General features: G+C 39.5%; 1 protein-coding gene across 1 annotated transcript; it reads left to right on the top strand.

Moving 5' to 3' along the window:
- The first annotated feature begins 4,697 nt into the window (after positions 1–4,697).
- LOC149835445 (bHLH transcription factor RHL1-like) lies at positions 4,698–8,107 on the top strand. Its single transcript, XM_090010530.1, has 7 exons — positions 4,698–5,236; positions 5,673–5,759; positions 5,891–6,025; positions 6,160–6,225; positions 6,360–6,425; positions 6,500–6,568; positions 7,497–8,107. The coding sequence occupies exons 1-7, from the start codon at positions 4,700–4,702 to the stop codon at positions 7,830–7,832; spliced, it is 1,296 nt and encodes a 431-aa protein (XP_089866656.1). The 5' UTR covers positions 4,698–4,699; the 3' UTR covers positions 7,833–8,107.
- Positions 8,108–15,022: the final 6,915 nt, after the last annotated feature.

Raw genomic sequence — 15,022 nt, forward strand, 5'->3', positions numbered from 1 at the left:
CTCAAAGGAAAAATATTAATTACACAGAGACTTTCTCTCTCGTTTCTACGAAAGACTTTTTTAGGATTATGATGGCATTTGTGGCTCATTATGATTTAGAGCTACATCAGATGGATGTAAAGACTGTATTCCTTAATGGTGACATTGATAAGACAATATATATGGTCCAACCAAAATATTTTATCTTAGGTAATATCAAGAAAATGGTTTGTAAATTAAAGAAAATCATCTATGGACTTAAGTAGGCTTTTCGTCAGTGGTGTCATAAATTTCATCAAGTTGTCCTCTCATTTGGTTTTGAGATACATGTAGTTGATGAATGCATATATCATAAGTTCAGTGGAAGTAAATATATTTTCCTAGTTTTATATGTTGATAACATATTGCTAGAAGTAATAATATAGGCATACTGTACGAAATCAAGAGATTTCTGACAAAAAATTTTGAATTGAAAGATCTTGGTGACACCTCTTTTGTATTACGGATCCAAATACATCGAAACTGTTCTTGGAGTATTCTTGGATTATCGCAAAAGAGCTATATCAAAAGAATTCCGGATAGATTTGGCATGAAAGATTGCGAACTAGGTGATACTTCTATTATTAAGGGAGACATGTTTAGTCTCACTCAGTGCCCCAAACACCAATCTAAAATTAAGGATATGAAACAGATTTCCTATGTATTTGTTATGGAGAGTTTTATGTATACTCAAGTGTCTACGCATTCAAATTTAGCATACATTATTGGGATATTAGGCGGATATCTTAGTAACCCAATTATAGATCATTGAAAAGCAGTCAAACAGGTTATGTAGTATTTGCATATAACAAAAAGTTATATGCTCACATACAGAAAGTCAGATCAGTTTGAGATTATTGGGTATTCTGATTCTGACTTTGTTGTATGCCAAGACAATCACAGATCTATGTCAGGTTATGTTTTTCTGTTGGTCGGGGGAGCTATTTCCTGTAAGAGTGCTAAGAAGACACTCATTGCTTCTTTCACCATGTGAGCAGAATTCATAGCATGTTATGAGACATCCAATCATGAAATATAGTTACGCAATTTTGTCACAAGACTGCTAATTTTTGGATAATGTTGAGAGACTACTAAAATTATTTTGTAACAATAATTTGGTCATGAAACGCCATTCAAGACGTCTCCAAACAGCTTAGGCATGGCCGTAGATAATCCCTACCTCCATAAAATCCTTCACCTGGAGTCATTTTTTTTTCCTAATGATTCACTTTTCTTTATTCGGGATGAGGGCAAGTCAGAGGAGAACTTTCTTGCATTGATGCATGACTTTGAGAGGAAATCAGGTCTTTTAGTCACAATGGCTAAATCTCAATTTATTCCATGGTTCTAACCACAGGATCATGCAAATTCAAAGGCTTTCCAATTGGCAACATGCTTCACTACCTATCCAATATTTATGGGCACCTATTTTCATAGAGAAATTATCTTTTTACCTTTGTGCTCCACTCATTGATAAATTCCAATTTCAATTGTCAAGCAGGAAAAGTCACCTGCTTTCGATGGCAAGTAGAGTATTTCATATTAACTATGTTTTGTCTACATTTCCTCAATATGTGATGATGTGTTTTTAAATACCACAGAAGACTATCATGCATGTGTAAAAATCATGAGACTTTTTATGAAATGGCCATCGAGAGCACAAGATTTATATCATGAAATGGGATGATGCATGCAGATAGGCATTAGACCGTTGCAGGATATCCATACAAGCCGCTTTGCTAAATTGGTCGAAATTAATGTACGTCAAATATATTTCTAAGGAATCTATTTGGTTTGAGAAACAACATTTTTGTGGTTCTTATGTTTGGAGCATTAAATCAAGCACGGGTGTACTTGAAGAATTCCTTATGGAAGGTTGGGGATAGTCAAAAAATTGAGTTTTGGTACGATCCATGGACTGGACATTTACCATTAGCTTTATTGTCGGCTGCTCACCACAACAGTGAACTCTATTGCCAACTGCGGTTTCACTCAGTTCAGTCAATTCTACCTGGAATTAACCATCATTTTCTTTGTGGTATTAATATTTCTGTGCAAGTTCTTCAACAGGTGCATGCAGCTATTCCATCCACCATTTCTCTTACAAGATCTGCAGATTCCTTATGTTGGAATGGCGATAGTAATTTCTCTAGTAACAAGGCTTGGCAAGTGATCCGTCTCACCAAGGCAGTTTCTACCCAAATTATTCTTTTATCTGGATAAGAGTTCACAAAACAGAGCTGCACTCACTCTTAGATTGTCGTTAGGCCACAAGCTTCTCACACAGAGCAGGTTACAACAATTAGGCACATCTCTGGCCTCTCAATGATGCTTTTGTCATAAAGCTTCTGACACTACAAACCATATCTTTGTCGCATGTAATGTTGCTAATTCCATTTGGGATAACATTACAGCATTATTTGCGAGGCACAGACCTTATGCTTAGACTTTGGAGTTTCTTTTTCATGACTAGATCACATCCATATTTTCTCATCATCAACACTTTGTGCTTGGATGGTCTGATTTCAACTAGCTATTAGAGGACCGTGGGAATGACAATAATATTATCTTTCAAAGGACGGATAGTACCAAGGAGAAGATCGTCGTTGACATTCTCAAGATAATTGGTTTGCAGGCCGGTACTTTTTCTTCTTCAAAGTGACTCAACAGTATGGTTTTATGCTAATAGGTGGCATCCTCCTCCTCCATGTTGGAACTCTTTATTTATTTATGCAATTTTTAATTATCAGTGTCAAGTGGGATTTGCCATAGTCATGCGCATTTTTTAGTTATTGGTTGGGTGGTCGATCAAGGGTCTGAATCTCAGACAGAATGGCTTCTATGGCATTCCATCTTGCATGAAATTCCATTGCATCACCAGGTTGAGGTCCAATCCTATAATGCTGAACAATTTACAGTATTCAACAATGTGATAGAAGGATGAGGATCTTATATGGTATTTTCAGCACCTTTTATGAATGTTATTCATCAATTTTCTGCCATCAGATGCGTATGGATTTCCAAGTCGTCTATGTAGCTTACAAACTAGCCAAGTTTGGTGCCACTGGAGTCGGTAAGATTTGGAAAGATAAGCTTATAATGTTTTCATCAAGGTTTTCTGTTGTCTAATCATTTTGGATTTTCTTTTTATACTTTTGTACTGGTAGGGGTTTGTCTAACCCCAACTTGCTTATCCAAAAAAATATATATTAATTACTCAAGAAAAGCATTCACTATTTTTTATTTTTTTCTGATTCAATTCATTAAGACCTTTGATTCTTGATCCATTTTGAGTTTACAATGTCGTTTTTGACAGTTTATTCAAAATGTTTAGTTTTTATTACTGCATCTCAAATACCATAAAATGACATTTGTTGTCCTTTTTGTAGAACAACTTATCGTGTGTCACCAGACGTTATTTTGTTGAAATCAACAACGAGGGCATTTTAATCACTGTGTAGTCTGTGTTTCACTAAACGAAAATCAACCATTGATTTTAGAACCAAACACACCTTTGAAACAAAAATAATAACGGCAAGACATCTAACGTAACAACGGAAATGTTATGTGGGCTTTTGTAAATTACTGATAAGTTAGTGAGCTTTTCCTAAATTACCTCAATAAAAAAACTTTGTCAGCAACGAGCTGTCAGGCCGACTCTACTATCTAACCATGGTTAGAGTCGGCTCTTTATTATTGTAATGATAAAAGAAACGGTCGTTATATATACCTTTAATGTAAGTTTTAAAATACATGAGGCTGAACCATTGGAGAGAGAGAGAGAGGGGTATTTAATTTAAAGGGTTAAAGTTTGCTAAAATTTATACGTACGAGCTACTTAGAAAACATTAAATTTTTAAGTTTTTTATTTTTTTGTGAAACTAAAACGTGATCTACATCCTCTTTTTAATAGGAAACAGCTTTCAAATTATGGAATTTGACCTGTATACAGGTTTTTTTGATGGACGCATCAAATTTCTCTGACCTAAAAATATATATTTTTCATAAAAAACATGATCAATTAAAACGACCATGCTGAATACATCTAGTGTTAGATCAAGTCAAAACAACTTCAACCATGATATTCCATCTAGATTAAATATACGATTGACTGTATTAGATATATACCGTGATTTAAAATACAAAAAGAAACTGTAGAGAGAGAGAGAGAGAGATTTTCGTTCTACAACTGCTGCACAAAAAGCGCTCAAGTACGCGTGGAATTCTGAGTCTTTTTCCTCACTCGTCTGACTCCCAACTCTGTCCTCACTGCGGCCTGAAAAGAAAAAAGCAGAACCCACCAAAAGAATAAAGAAAAGCAGATTGGCACTCTTTGGGAATACCCACCTATCTACGATTTATTGAATTCTGTATAAAGTGGTTTTGGTTCTCCCAATCTTTGCCTTTAACTGCTGTTCTTTCTTCTGAAGTGGCGTGGTGAAATGGGTACTTTGTAAAACTCAACAAAACTTCGGTTTTCTCTGCGGAGCAAGGAATTTTCCAAGGGGAAGAAAGAACTTGTTTGGGGGCGGGGGGGGGGGGGGGGGGAGCCAGCACCATCTCTCTCTCTCTCTCTCTCTCTCTCTCTCTCTCTCTCTCTCTCTCCGAGATGCAGCCTTCCAGCGAAGGAATGGTGCCTATGACGGCCTCTTTGAACTCCCAACAAATGACCATCCAAGAGATGCAGCAGCAGCAGCAGATCCCAAACCACGACCCAACCAGCCTAGACCACCACACAATCTCCCAAGACGATTTCTTGGACCAGATTATCTCCACTCTTCCTTCCTGGCCGGAGCTTTCAGCCTCCTCCTTACCCCAAACCCTCCCCAACAGCAGCAGCAACAACAACAACGCCTCTCAGAAGCTCTTCACCATGTCCCTCATAAACAATTCGGAGAGCGCCTCTCCGGAGGGCGTCCACTACGTCCCCTCCTTCGACGACTCCACCATGCTAGCCTCCCGCCTCCGCCAGCACCACATCTCCGGCGGGGGAGGCTCAAGGGCGCTTGGGCTGCTCCAACTCAACACCCCCATTTTGGGCCTCAACCCTTCCCAGTTCTTGAGCTCTAGACCCCTGTCCAGGTCCCCCACATCGGCGAGCAGTATCGGCGAGATGAACGCCAATGGTATCGGCTTCGGCGGCGGCGGTGGAGGAGGGGGTTTACCCATCCCTTCGAATCTCGGCCAGGGTAGCAACCCTGACTCCTCGTCAGATACCGTAAGGGCCTTCATTTCTTCCCTTTTGGTTCTTGAACGCAGATCTAGTAATGGGAAGGATCACATTCATGGTCATTCCTCTTCAGAAGCAATCACGTAAAAGTGACTAATGGCGACGATTTTGAGCCCGCAAAACTCATTAATTGCACAAGCAATTTATAATTGAAAGTCGCCTTTCTGTGTAGCTGGTTATTTCCTCTCCTTTTCGGTTTAGTAAATTTCATGTAAACTATTTAGGGAAATGCAATTAACCACTTCTAGAAGGATCATGGTTCTTAAAACAACAAAAAAAGCACATGGGCACGCTTCTGAAGAGGGCAATCACCTTGGAAAGAAATCACTCCCAATACTGGATCTGTGTTCTTGGTTGGTTTTCTTTTCTCTTGTTTTTTTTCCTCCCTAGAGTTGAATTTGAGTAAGATGCGTGCTTGGTTTAGTGCGTCGATAGCACTGCTTCAGTGCAGGGTTTGTATAATGGGTTTCAGACGACCAGGGGTGCTCCTAACAACAACCAACATTTTCAGGTACCCCACAACCTACCCGGCCTGCTTCCCTCACTCTCCGTTAGTCCCTTTTTTCTTTCTTTTCTTTCCTTTCTTCACGTGTGTAATAAAGTTACAATTTGCTAAAAGTTCCCTTCTTCTTCTTGGAGTAGAGTTATGGAGGGCAGGATGCCGGAATGAATCAAGCTCCGGCTTCCGTTCCAGCAGTTGGAGGCACGGCTCCGGCGAGGCTACGAGTGAGAGCCCGGCGAGGCCAAGCTACCGACCCGCACAGCATTGCTGAAAGAGTAAGCTTACAGATATTTCTTACTCCCCGAAATGTAAATATGGATCCCTTTTGGGGGGGGGGGGGGGGTTGGGGAAAGTAGTTTCTTTCTGATTGATCATTTTTATTGACATTTGGGTGATGGTTATGTGTTAGTTGCGTAGGGAGAGGATAGCAGAAAGGATGAAGGCTCTGCAGGAACTCGTTCCTAATGCCAACAAGGTCTGATTAGAGTAAATGTTCTGCTTCCTAAAATTCTCATCGTCTTCACGATACTGCTCAAATTTTGTCTCATTTGAGTCAAATTGAGTCCCTACTTGTCTGTCTCTGAAATCTGAATTAATGAACCGATACAGACCGATAAGGCTTCCATGCTAGACGAAATTATCGACTATGTGAAATTCCTTCAGCTCCAAGTCAAGGCAAAATCTCTCTCTCTCTCTCTCTCTCTCTCTCTCTCTCTCTCTCCATTATTTCATTATTGTTTCCTTATCAGGTGCTGAGCATGAGCAGGCTCGGTGGAGCTGCGGCAGTTGCTCCATTGGTGGCTAACATTTACCCTGAGGTGATATCATTGATCAAAACTGCATTTGTTTGTTTCTTCGTTTGTCTTGTACACACAAATATTGAGTTTCAGGATGGTTTTGAAAACTTCATTTGTTTGTTTCTTCGTTTGTCTTGGACACACAAATATTGAGTTTCAATATGGTTTTGATTCAGCCCCAAAGGAGTATGACACAGTGGAGAATGCCTTGGACACCGTCTGGTGAGAGTTTCATTCTCATGAATGTCAAACCCCCCCTGTAAGGGATAAACCCTTGCTCAGCTGAAACCGGGAGATTCCCTGGGGGCAAGGGGTGGCACCCTGGGTTTATCCCTGTCCGGAAGGCGACCTTAAGTACGTCAGGTTGAGCTAACGGGACTAGGTCTCTAATCCCGATGGCTTCCCCGTCCATGAAAAAAATGGTTTTGTTTCTTTTCTGTTTTGAAGGAATAAGACAGAAGCTCCAACAAGAAATTTGACCACTTGGGGTTATCAGATTTTACCGCTCTTTTTTATGGGGTTTTCAACTTTTCTTCCTTGAGAAGTTAAACAGAACCAACTCTCTTTCTGATGCTCGAATTCAATTCTGTCTACTTTACTTTAAAGGAGAAAAAAAAAACTGTTTTTTTCTTTTCTTTTTACACTTCTTTTTTGACTTGGAATTTTCCGGAGAAAAGATAAATTAAAGAGCAAAAAAAAACAAGATGGGTTCGGTCGTTCGGCTAAAAAGTTCCTTGCTTTTTCCTGTTTTTCTCTTCTTTGTTTCTCATGGTGGTACTGAATGGTGATGCCATGCTATGATGGTGCCCGCATTTTGTATGTTATATATAAATTAATCAATGGAAAAACAGGACCCGTAAAGCCGACTACACGTAATTGAGATAAGGCTTGATAATGATGATATAAAATTAATCAACTGAAGGCGTGCATTATCTGATAACAACTGCAGGCAAGCGTGATGGGACGGAGAGGCAACGGCGTGGGAGGCGAGCAGACGGCATCGCAGGACAGCCTGACGGCGACGGAGCAACAGGTGGTGAAACTGATGGAGGAAGACATGGGGTCGGCCATGCAGTACCTGCAAGGGAAGGGCCTCTGTCTTATGCCCATCTCCCTCGCCTCCGTCATCTCCGCCACTGCCACTACCACCACCACCACCGTCCTCCCCTCCACCGTCATCGACCCTTCCCCACCTTCCCCAAGTATCTCCGTTCTGACGGTGCAGTCCGCCTTAGGCAGCGCAGCGGACGCCCTCAAGGACGCCACTTCTGTTTCAAAGCCATGACTCTCTCTCTCTCTCTGCGTGTAGGCCTAGGCCAGTCCCTTCAATTAACTGACGGCAGTGGACGGCAAGTGTATGGAAATCAGGCGTGAGAATGTTGGGCTCCATCTACCTGCCCAGTTTTTTTTTTTTTTTTTTGTGGTTCTTACTTTTGTACTGAAGCTTTTTTTAACTTTCTTTCTTTTTGCTTTTCTTTGTTGGTAGTACTTTGTCGCGATTTGTAGAAAGGCCTTTTAGCTGTCATTAGACAAATAAATTAATGTGAAAACAAAGAACGGTGCTTTCATTGCCGTGTCGTGTTCGGTTTCGGTGTGTGGTGCTAGTCTGAGAAAGGGGGTTCGGACTCTAGCAAGGTGAAGGAGTTTAGTTAATGATGTACTTGTTGCGTAATTCTTTCTGTGGAAATGTGTACTTTGCTGAAAGGTGAGATAAAAGGGTTGGTCAGGTGGAAGGTGATGGGATTAGGACTTCGGAGATGTGAAGCCTGACTTAGGGTTTGGTTGGTTGGCTTTGAATTTAATGGTAGAAGAATTTCGAAGTTGGTGAGCCATGTAAATATATTGAGTAAGTTGATTTCTGTTTCTTCTTTATGGACCTGCAAAATTTGATCTAATATGTTTTTTTGTCTTGAATCTAATATTCTTTAACAATGAATTTGAGTCAATAATACTAAGACTTGCTTTCCTTAATCTTGATTTAAGGTAACAAGCATGAATATAGCAAGAGAGTTACGTAAACTACTGGTAATGGGGCATCAATACAATCATACAGTTCATCTAAGCTTTTCCTGTATTTATCACTTTAGTGGTTAATCAATATACACACAAGCCTACAAGTGCTTGGCTTCTTGGTCACAAGGCTTAGGCTAGATGGAAAACTTTTTTTCTTTTTTGAAAGTCTAGTTGGGGTTACTCCGACCCTACCAGTTCTACAACGATACCATTGGGATGCGAACTTGCAACGTCCCAACACAAGGTGATGTGTACTGGCTGCTCCTACCAGACAAGGTAGGCCAGATGGAAAACTATCCTCGGTGGGTTTGGGAGATTTCATTTCTTGTGGAGTTTTACACTATGGATACAGTTATGCAAACCACGACAAAAATGAAGCAAACTAAAAGGTAAAGAGAAGAAAAGAACTGAAGAAGATGCAAAATGTATGTGATTTGGCACTCAGACCTACATCCACCGTCAAAGAAAGAGCAAGAAATCCACTAACAAATACAAGAAAATACAGATACTAAATACAGCGCTCTCAAAACCTAATCTCCAATACACTAGAAAATCTCAAAAGTAGATGATATAAATACGACGAAAGGCATAAAACCCGAGCCAGTACAAAAAGAAAAAATTACAAAACTGGACTTCATATCGAGGGATCTCCACTACCACCACAAACTTCCATTTTAACTTCGTATGTATGGTTGACAAAATATTTGGGGCTGGGTCATGGATCCAATCGGGTTCATAATTCAGGACACCCAGAACAGACTCCGTGGTTAAGGTGAAACCTCTCACCTCATGTGGGATGTCCGAACCGTAAGGGTGGATTCTCCATGTTACATAAAAAAATAATAATAATACAACAGTAACCACCACCACCCCAAAAAAAAAAAACAAAAAAAACTATGGGGCTCTCTGCCTTCACTGCTCCCAACGATCAAAGTCATTAGTGATGCAAAGAGGAGAACAATCCATGCCATTTCCAAACGGCCATACTTTTGGTTCCCCACCCTCTTATTTCAAACCGGATTCTGAGGTTTGTAACTAGTAAGAAAAACGGTTGGCTGACAATTTATCTCATTATTGGTGATAGCAAGCTGTCTTGGTAAGGACGTTCTGGAAAACAATTAGAAAGATTGAGCCAACCTTTTGGTCACTGATTTTAGTCCGTTGGTCCCACTTCCAACCCTTTTTATTTTGGAGAACAAGAACATAGTTACGTGATGATGAGCTTTTTGTTGAAATATGGATCGGATCCAACCAGATGTAACTCGGTTTGACATGAGTATATCATGGGGTGAAGCATAACTCATGAGAGTTACATGTCAGTTATTACAATTGCCCACTCTTCTAGTAATAGTATCCACTCACTCCTCCCATTAAAGGCTTCTCTTAGAGGCCTATACTGGTTGCATGACGAGAACAACGAAGGAGTGTCATCTTCTTCCTTATTTTGGGTTCAGGGTCTTACTCACCATCGACATAACGGCCTGAGCTCATCGTGCACTATTTACACTTAAACCGGTTCTATAATCGATATGATGCATTTCAGGATCGGTTCGAAGTCGTCTTTTATCGGTTTCGTGATGTAGAGACCATGTTTTCATGAATCAGTAAAATAACATGAATTTTGTTTGGTTAATTTGTTCATGTTTTGGACCGATTTATCAGTTCTGAGACCGGTTCAAACCGTTAGTTGACCAGTTCGGAGGAGTTTGAGACTGGTTTCAGCATAAGAACCCTGGGTTTTACCCAAAGGAGCATGCTTTGTTATTTTTTCATGCTTTATAAGTGTTTATTATCATGAAAGCATGACTTCTTATATGCATTTGATGTTATTTAAGTTATGCATGATATTTAAACATAAATTATGACTAAATTTATGACATTTGTGATATGTTTTTATCAAAATTTATTTATGCATATAAGTTGAAACATGAATTATATGTTTTGATAATATAATACATGTTTTGTCATGAATATATATGCATTATCCTATGTGCATAAGTATGCTCCATAATACGAATATGTTTGTAGTAAAATATCTCGATCAACTAACTCATGTAATCACCAAAGTGATCTAAGTTGTGTTGATTGAGAATTCTCAGGACTCTGTTAAGATTCAGTATTATGATTTTGTGTGACTTTATAAAACAACGATTTTACCCAAAAGTATGTCATTGTATTCTAAATTCACACAGGGTATAATAGTAGATGTGTAAACCAGTCCATAAAGCATGCTTGTACCTAAAAGTATAGTACTGAATTACCTCTGGTTACATGATCTGCTAGTTTCACCAATTGAAGTCAATTCCTTGTGAATTGAGAAGATGAAACAATTATAAGTGTTATTGTTTCTGCCAAAGTGGAACGATAATGACTCAATTGAGCTTGCTTAAGAAAAGGTGAATAATAAAGGGTCTCATATTTACCTTTTCAATATAAATCTCGTATAAAGCAATTAATCTTTCAATCATACGAAGAATAGAACAACCACTTTGAAGGTTGTCTATGAGAAGTGTGAGCGCTTAAAAGGATGTCTATGAGAAGTGAGAGTGCTTGAATAATCTTAGCATGTTGTTTTTGCAATCACAAGTGGCTCAGAATATTCGAGGTGTCATCTCTCACTGCAGGATAGTGAAGGAATTTTTGAAATTCATTGAAACAGAAATTATTAATTTTATAAGATTTTATCTTAGGTCATATAGATTAGAACTTTCATTATGGATCTTGGTATAGTGGACTCTATTGGGAGGTCGCTAAAGATCTTATGTGATAATGAAGTTGTCATGTCCTTGAATAACAATAATAGCTCAACCTTGTGTCGACATATGGAGTTAAAGTACCTTATTGTTAAAGAAATGACTGAGAATCATTTAGTATGTATTGATATAATCGGTACAAAGAAAATGATTGTGGTTTTTCTTATTAAAGGGTTAGCACCAGGATTATATTCCCAACATGTAAAGGGGATGGATCTTTTTTATTCCTTCTGATGTATGACAATACATTATGATTATGTGTGATCACATTTGTGAAGCTAAATTGATTCTCTATAAGTTTGTATATTGTTGATTAGGAACTCTCATTTAGTTAGAGAGAATAGCATAATAACAATATTAAATGACCAATAGAATAGATTAGAGACCAACCTATTCATAAAAGTAATCTTAAGATGCTAAAGCACTGAAAATGAATGTTATTGTAGTACATAAAAATATGACATTTCATAAAGAGGTGTTTATCTTCATGTTTCATATGATTCAATTTTGTGATAAAGGATAGCATATGAACCCTTATGAAAATTGAATCAAGATAACAATAAAACCTTGGTGTAGTATTTTTTTATATCAATGAGTCAAGTGGAAGAATGTTGAAATATGAATCGGATTCAACATGTGACCTAATTTAACATAAGTACATCGTAGGATAGAGCACGACTCACGGGAGTTACAGGGCAGTTATTGCAATTGTTCATGCAGAGTAATTACTAGTAGTAGTATCCACCCACTCCACTCACTACAGGCCTCTCTTAAAAGCCTATAAGGAGCTTGGTTGCATGATGAAAACAACCAAGGGTGTTCTCTTCTTTCTCATTTTGGGTTCAGCGTCCTGCTCACCATCGACATAACGGCTTGGGCTTATCGTGAGCATCGATAGGTTGAGGAGAACGTCGAGCACTATGTATTTTTGTCTCACATTCCGATTGTGTTTTAAAGAACGCCAACACTTCTCTCTCTCTCATCCTTTCCTAGAATCCAAAAATTAATAGGTTTCATTACTTGCATAGTCCAAAAAGGTTATGATAAGTCATTATCACATCTTAAAAGGGTTACATGACCAGATGAAGAAGAGGACAGTAATAATTGCTAATGTGGTAAGGGCAACTCGTGAAAGTCATCAAGCTGAGGAGATGTCACCAGTTTAAAACTCATCCATTTCACTTTTGCCCAAGGCCAAAGCTGGGTGTAACCTAGGGTTTTTATACGAAATGAGCTTACAAGTGAGGTTGTTTTTCACCTCCTTTTGCGGGAAGCAGATCAGGTCATGATGAACATGAGCGTTTTTTGCTCATGCCGACAGACATGTTCAGCATGACCTGATCTGCTGCTCTTGCCACCTGATTTTGACAATAGCAATTGGATGGTGCAAAAATGCATTGGGCAGTAGGCTGGTAAACAAGCCAAACAAACCAAATATGTTTTTTTACGGCGAGGCAACCCAAACTCGAGGGATCGTGACCAGATCCAGATACATGAGATGAGTTACAGCTGACTCGGTTACAAAAAATGTAGAAGTGATAGGATTTTGAACTATAGACCTATTGAACCCAACTCAAGGCCTCAAGAAGTGCACCGCTACGGCGTGATGAAAGGTTTCCTGGTCGTAGAGAGCGACGCGTACACACAAAAGAAGGCATCGCTTTCTCAACTTTTGGCTTTAATTAATGTGCACGCGCGCTTGTCAGTACATCCCTTCATTTTTTTTTATTGTTTTTTGGGGTTTAGGTTAGAAGGGGAGGTGGGAGATTTAAGGATAATGGGATAGAGCTATTAAATGGGAGAGGAGGGAGCCGGCATTTATTTGTATTGGGTTTCTTTTAGATTTTAGGGAGAAAAGGACAAAAGGAGAGAAACATATGGCACGCGCGCAGGGGTTCTGGGGATTCTTTTTGATACATGATGCCTTTTGGAGAACGTTGCAGGACTCCACCACCTCTCTCTCTCTCTCTCTCTCTCAAAGAGCATGTTTTTTGAGAGTGAATGGCTACGTTAAGCAGAAGTAGGGATGCAAACGGATCCGGAACAGCTAAACATGAAGGGAGTTGGACTCGGATCCAGAACAGTAAAAATTTGCACCCCCCACCCCACAATTGCATCCCTAAGCATAAGGGCTAATGGATTCTTTGTGCTGTAGGAAAGTGAAAGTAGCCCAAAATGAATCGAAGATATATTTCCTGCCTCAAAGGGGTTTGTTGTAGTGAGATGGGGCCTACGCCTCTAAGCAGGCAGTTTAGGTTCAAATCCCATGAGTGTCACCCATTGCGCAAGCTGAAGTGTGGAGACTCTCTAGGGGCAAAGGGTAAGCATATGAAGTTTTACGCTGCCAGGACAATAATCATAAGTACAGAAGGCAAAGTTAGTGTGGCTAGGTCTATGATCCTGAGGGTGGTTTCTCGTGTAAATATTAAAAATATATATCTTATGAAAAATAAAAAATGTATGCATTCTCTTTTAACAAGATACCAACCGGGGCTCCCCTTCTCTGGCAGGAGCAGTTAGTGCACATCACCATGTCGAAAAAAAATAATAATAATAATAACAAAAGCATAAGTCTAACGTCTGTTCTCCATACCCTTGCCAAATGCCAAGGCTTTAGGGTGGCAAGTAACCAAGAAGCCTTTAATTTGGCTCTGGGCAATTTTGCATGCCATGGAAGTGTGCAGTGTCCCATGCGTTTCTACAAGGCATGTCAACGCAAACAGGGGAGCTTCTTTCCTTGCAGGAAGTGGGCACCCAAAATCAATGCTTTACCCGAAGGGGTTATTATGTAACAAGTGCATGATGTCCATTGGAACACTCATGGATTTTATCACCAACTGATGAATTAATTTCAACGTATAGAGTTTGCCTGTTACAACAGATTGTCCAAAAGGATCGCTTGTTCTTTCACTAGATATTTAGCTCTTTCATGGATAGTCAGGTTCGAATACCCATGGATTTGTTGTTTGCTTAATGGCTTCATATAATTTCGAAAACACTAGTTTTCTCGAAGCCACTTGCTTGTATCTCTGGTTAAAGGGATATCATTCTATAGCATCTGCCCAATAGGGCTCTTGCTAACCCGAGCGAGCATTCAAGCATCGGTTGTTTGAGCTCAATGGGCCTATTTACGTACCTGTTATATTTTAACAAGCTGAGCAGAAAGTCTAAAACAAGGTGTCTGGACATGAAATTTAACAGATTACGTTAGACTACATGATCCTATTTTGAGTTCGACTGGGTCATGTGGATTCTAAATTAATTAGGATTTAGTTGAATAAATTTACCCTACCAAATATGCAAATGGGTTTAACAGGTTGAGGGGCGTGCGAGACACAGATACTATGCAAGTCTCTTTTCATTTTTCACTTTTCAGCCTTGTAGGGAACTGAAAATTGGAAGTTGCTCCAATCCCAAAAAAAATCACATTCTCCCTGAAAAACAATTGCCTATGATCGGCATTTACCCGAATCATATCTACATCACCCATAAAACCCCCCTCCCAAACACGCATGAAACAAACAGTTGTGCCAGAAGTAAAGAACCGAAACTTTTCAGATTCAACAAACATGACAGGGGCTGTATTCAAAGTTTAAGAGTTGGACTTGAACAACCAAAAAGCAGACTAAAAGCCAAAACTGAGACCTAACCCAAGCCTGGACCAGATGCTAAGAACCAGATCCATCCAACACCATGGTCAACAGACAGC

The sequence above is a fragment of the Nuphar pumila genome, chromosome 6 (assembly GCF_984573655.1).
Source record: "Nuphar pumila chromosome 6, dmNupPumi1.hap1.1, whole genome shotgun sequence".
NCBI classification, from domain to species: Eukaryota; Viridiplantae; Streptophyta; class Magnoliopsida; order Nymphaeales; family Nymphaeaceae; genus Nuphar; species Nuphar pumila.

Excerpts from the sequence above, each read along its gene's own strand:
- LOC149835445 (XM_090010530.1), top strand. The coding sequence starts at position 4,700 with ATGCAGCAGCAGCAGCAGATCCCAAACCACGACCCAACCAGCCTAGAC. Across the intron at positions 5,760-5,890 it reads ACAACAACCAACATTTTCAG|AGTTATGGAGGGCAGGATGC; the intron begins GTACCCCACAAC and ends TTCTTGGAGTAG. Across the intron at positions 6,026-6,159 it reads CGCACAGCATTGCTGAAAGA|TTGCGTAGGGAGAGGATAGC; the intron begins GTAAGCTTACAG and ends GTTATGTGTTAG.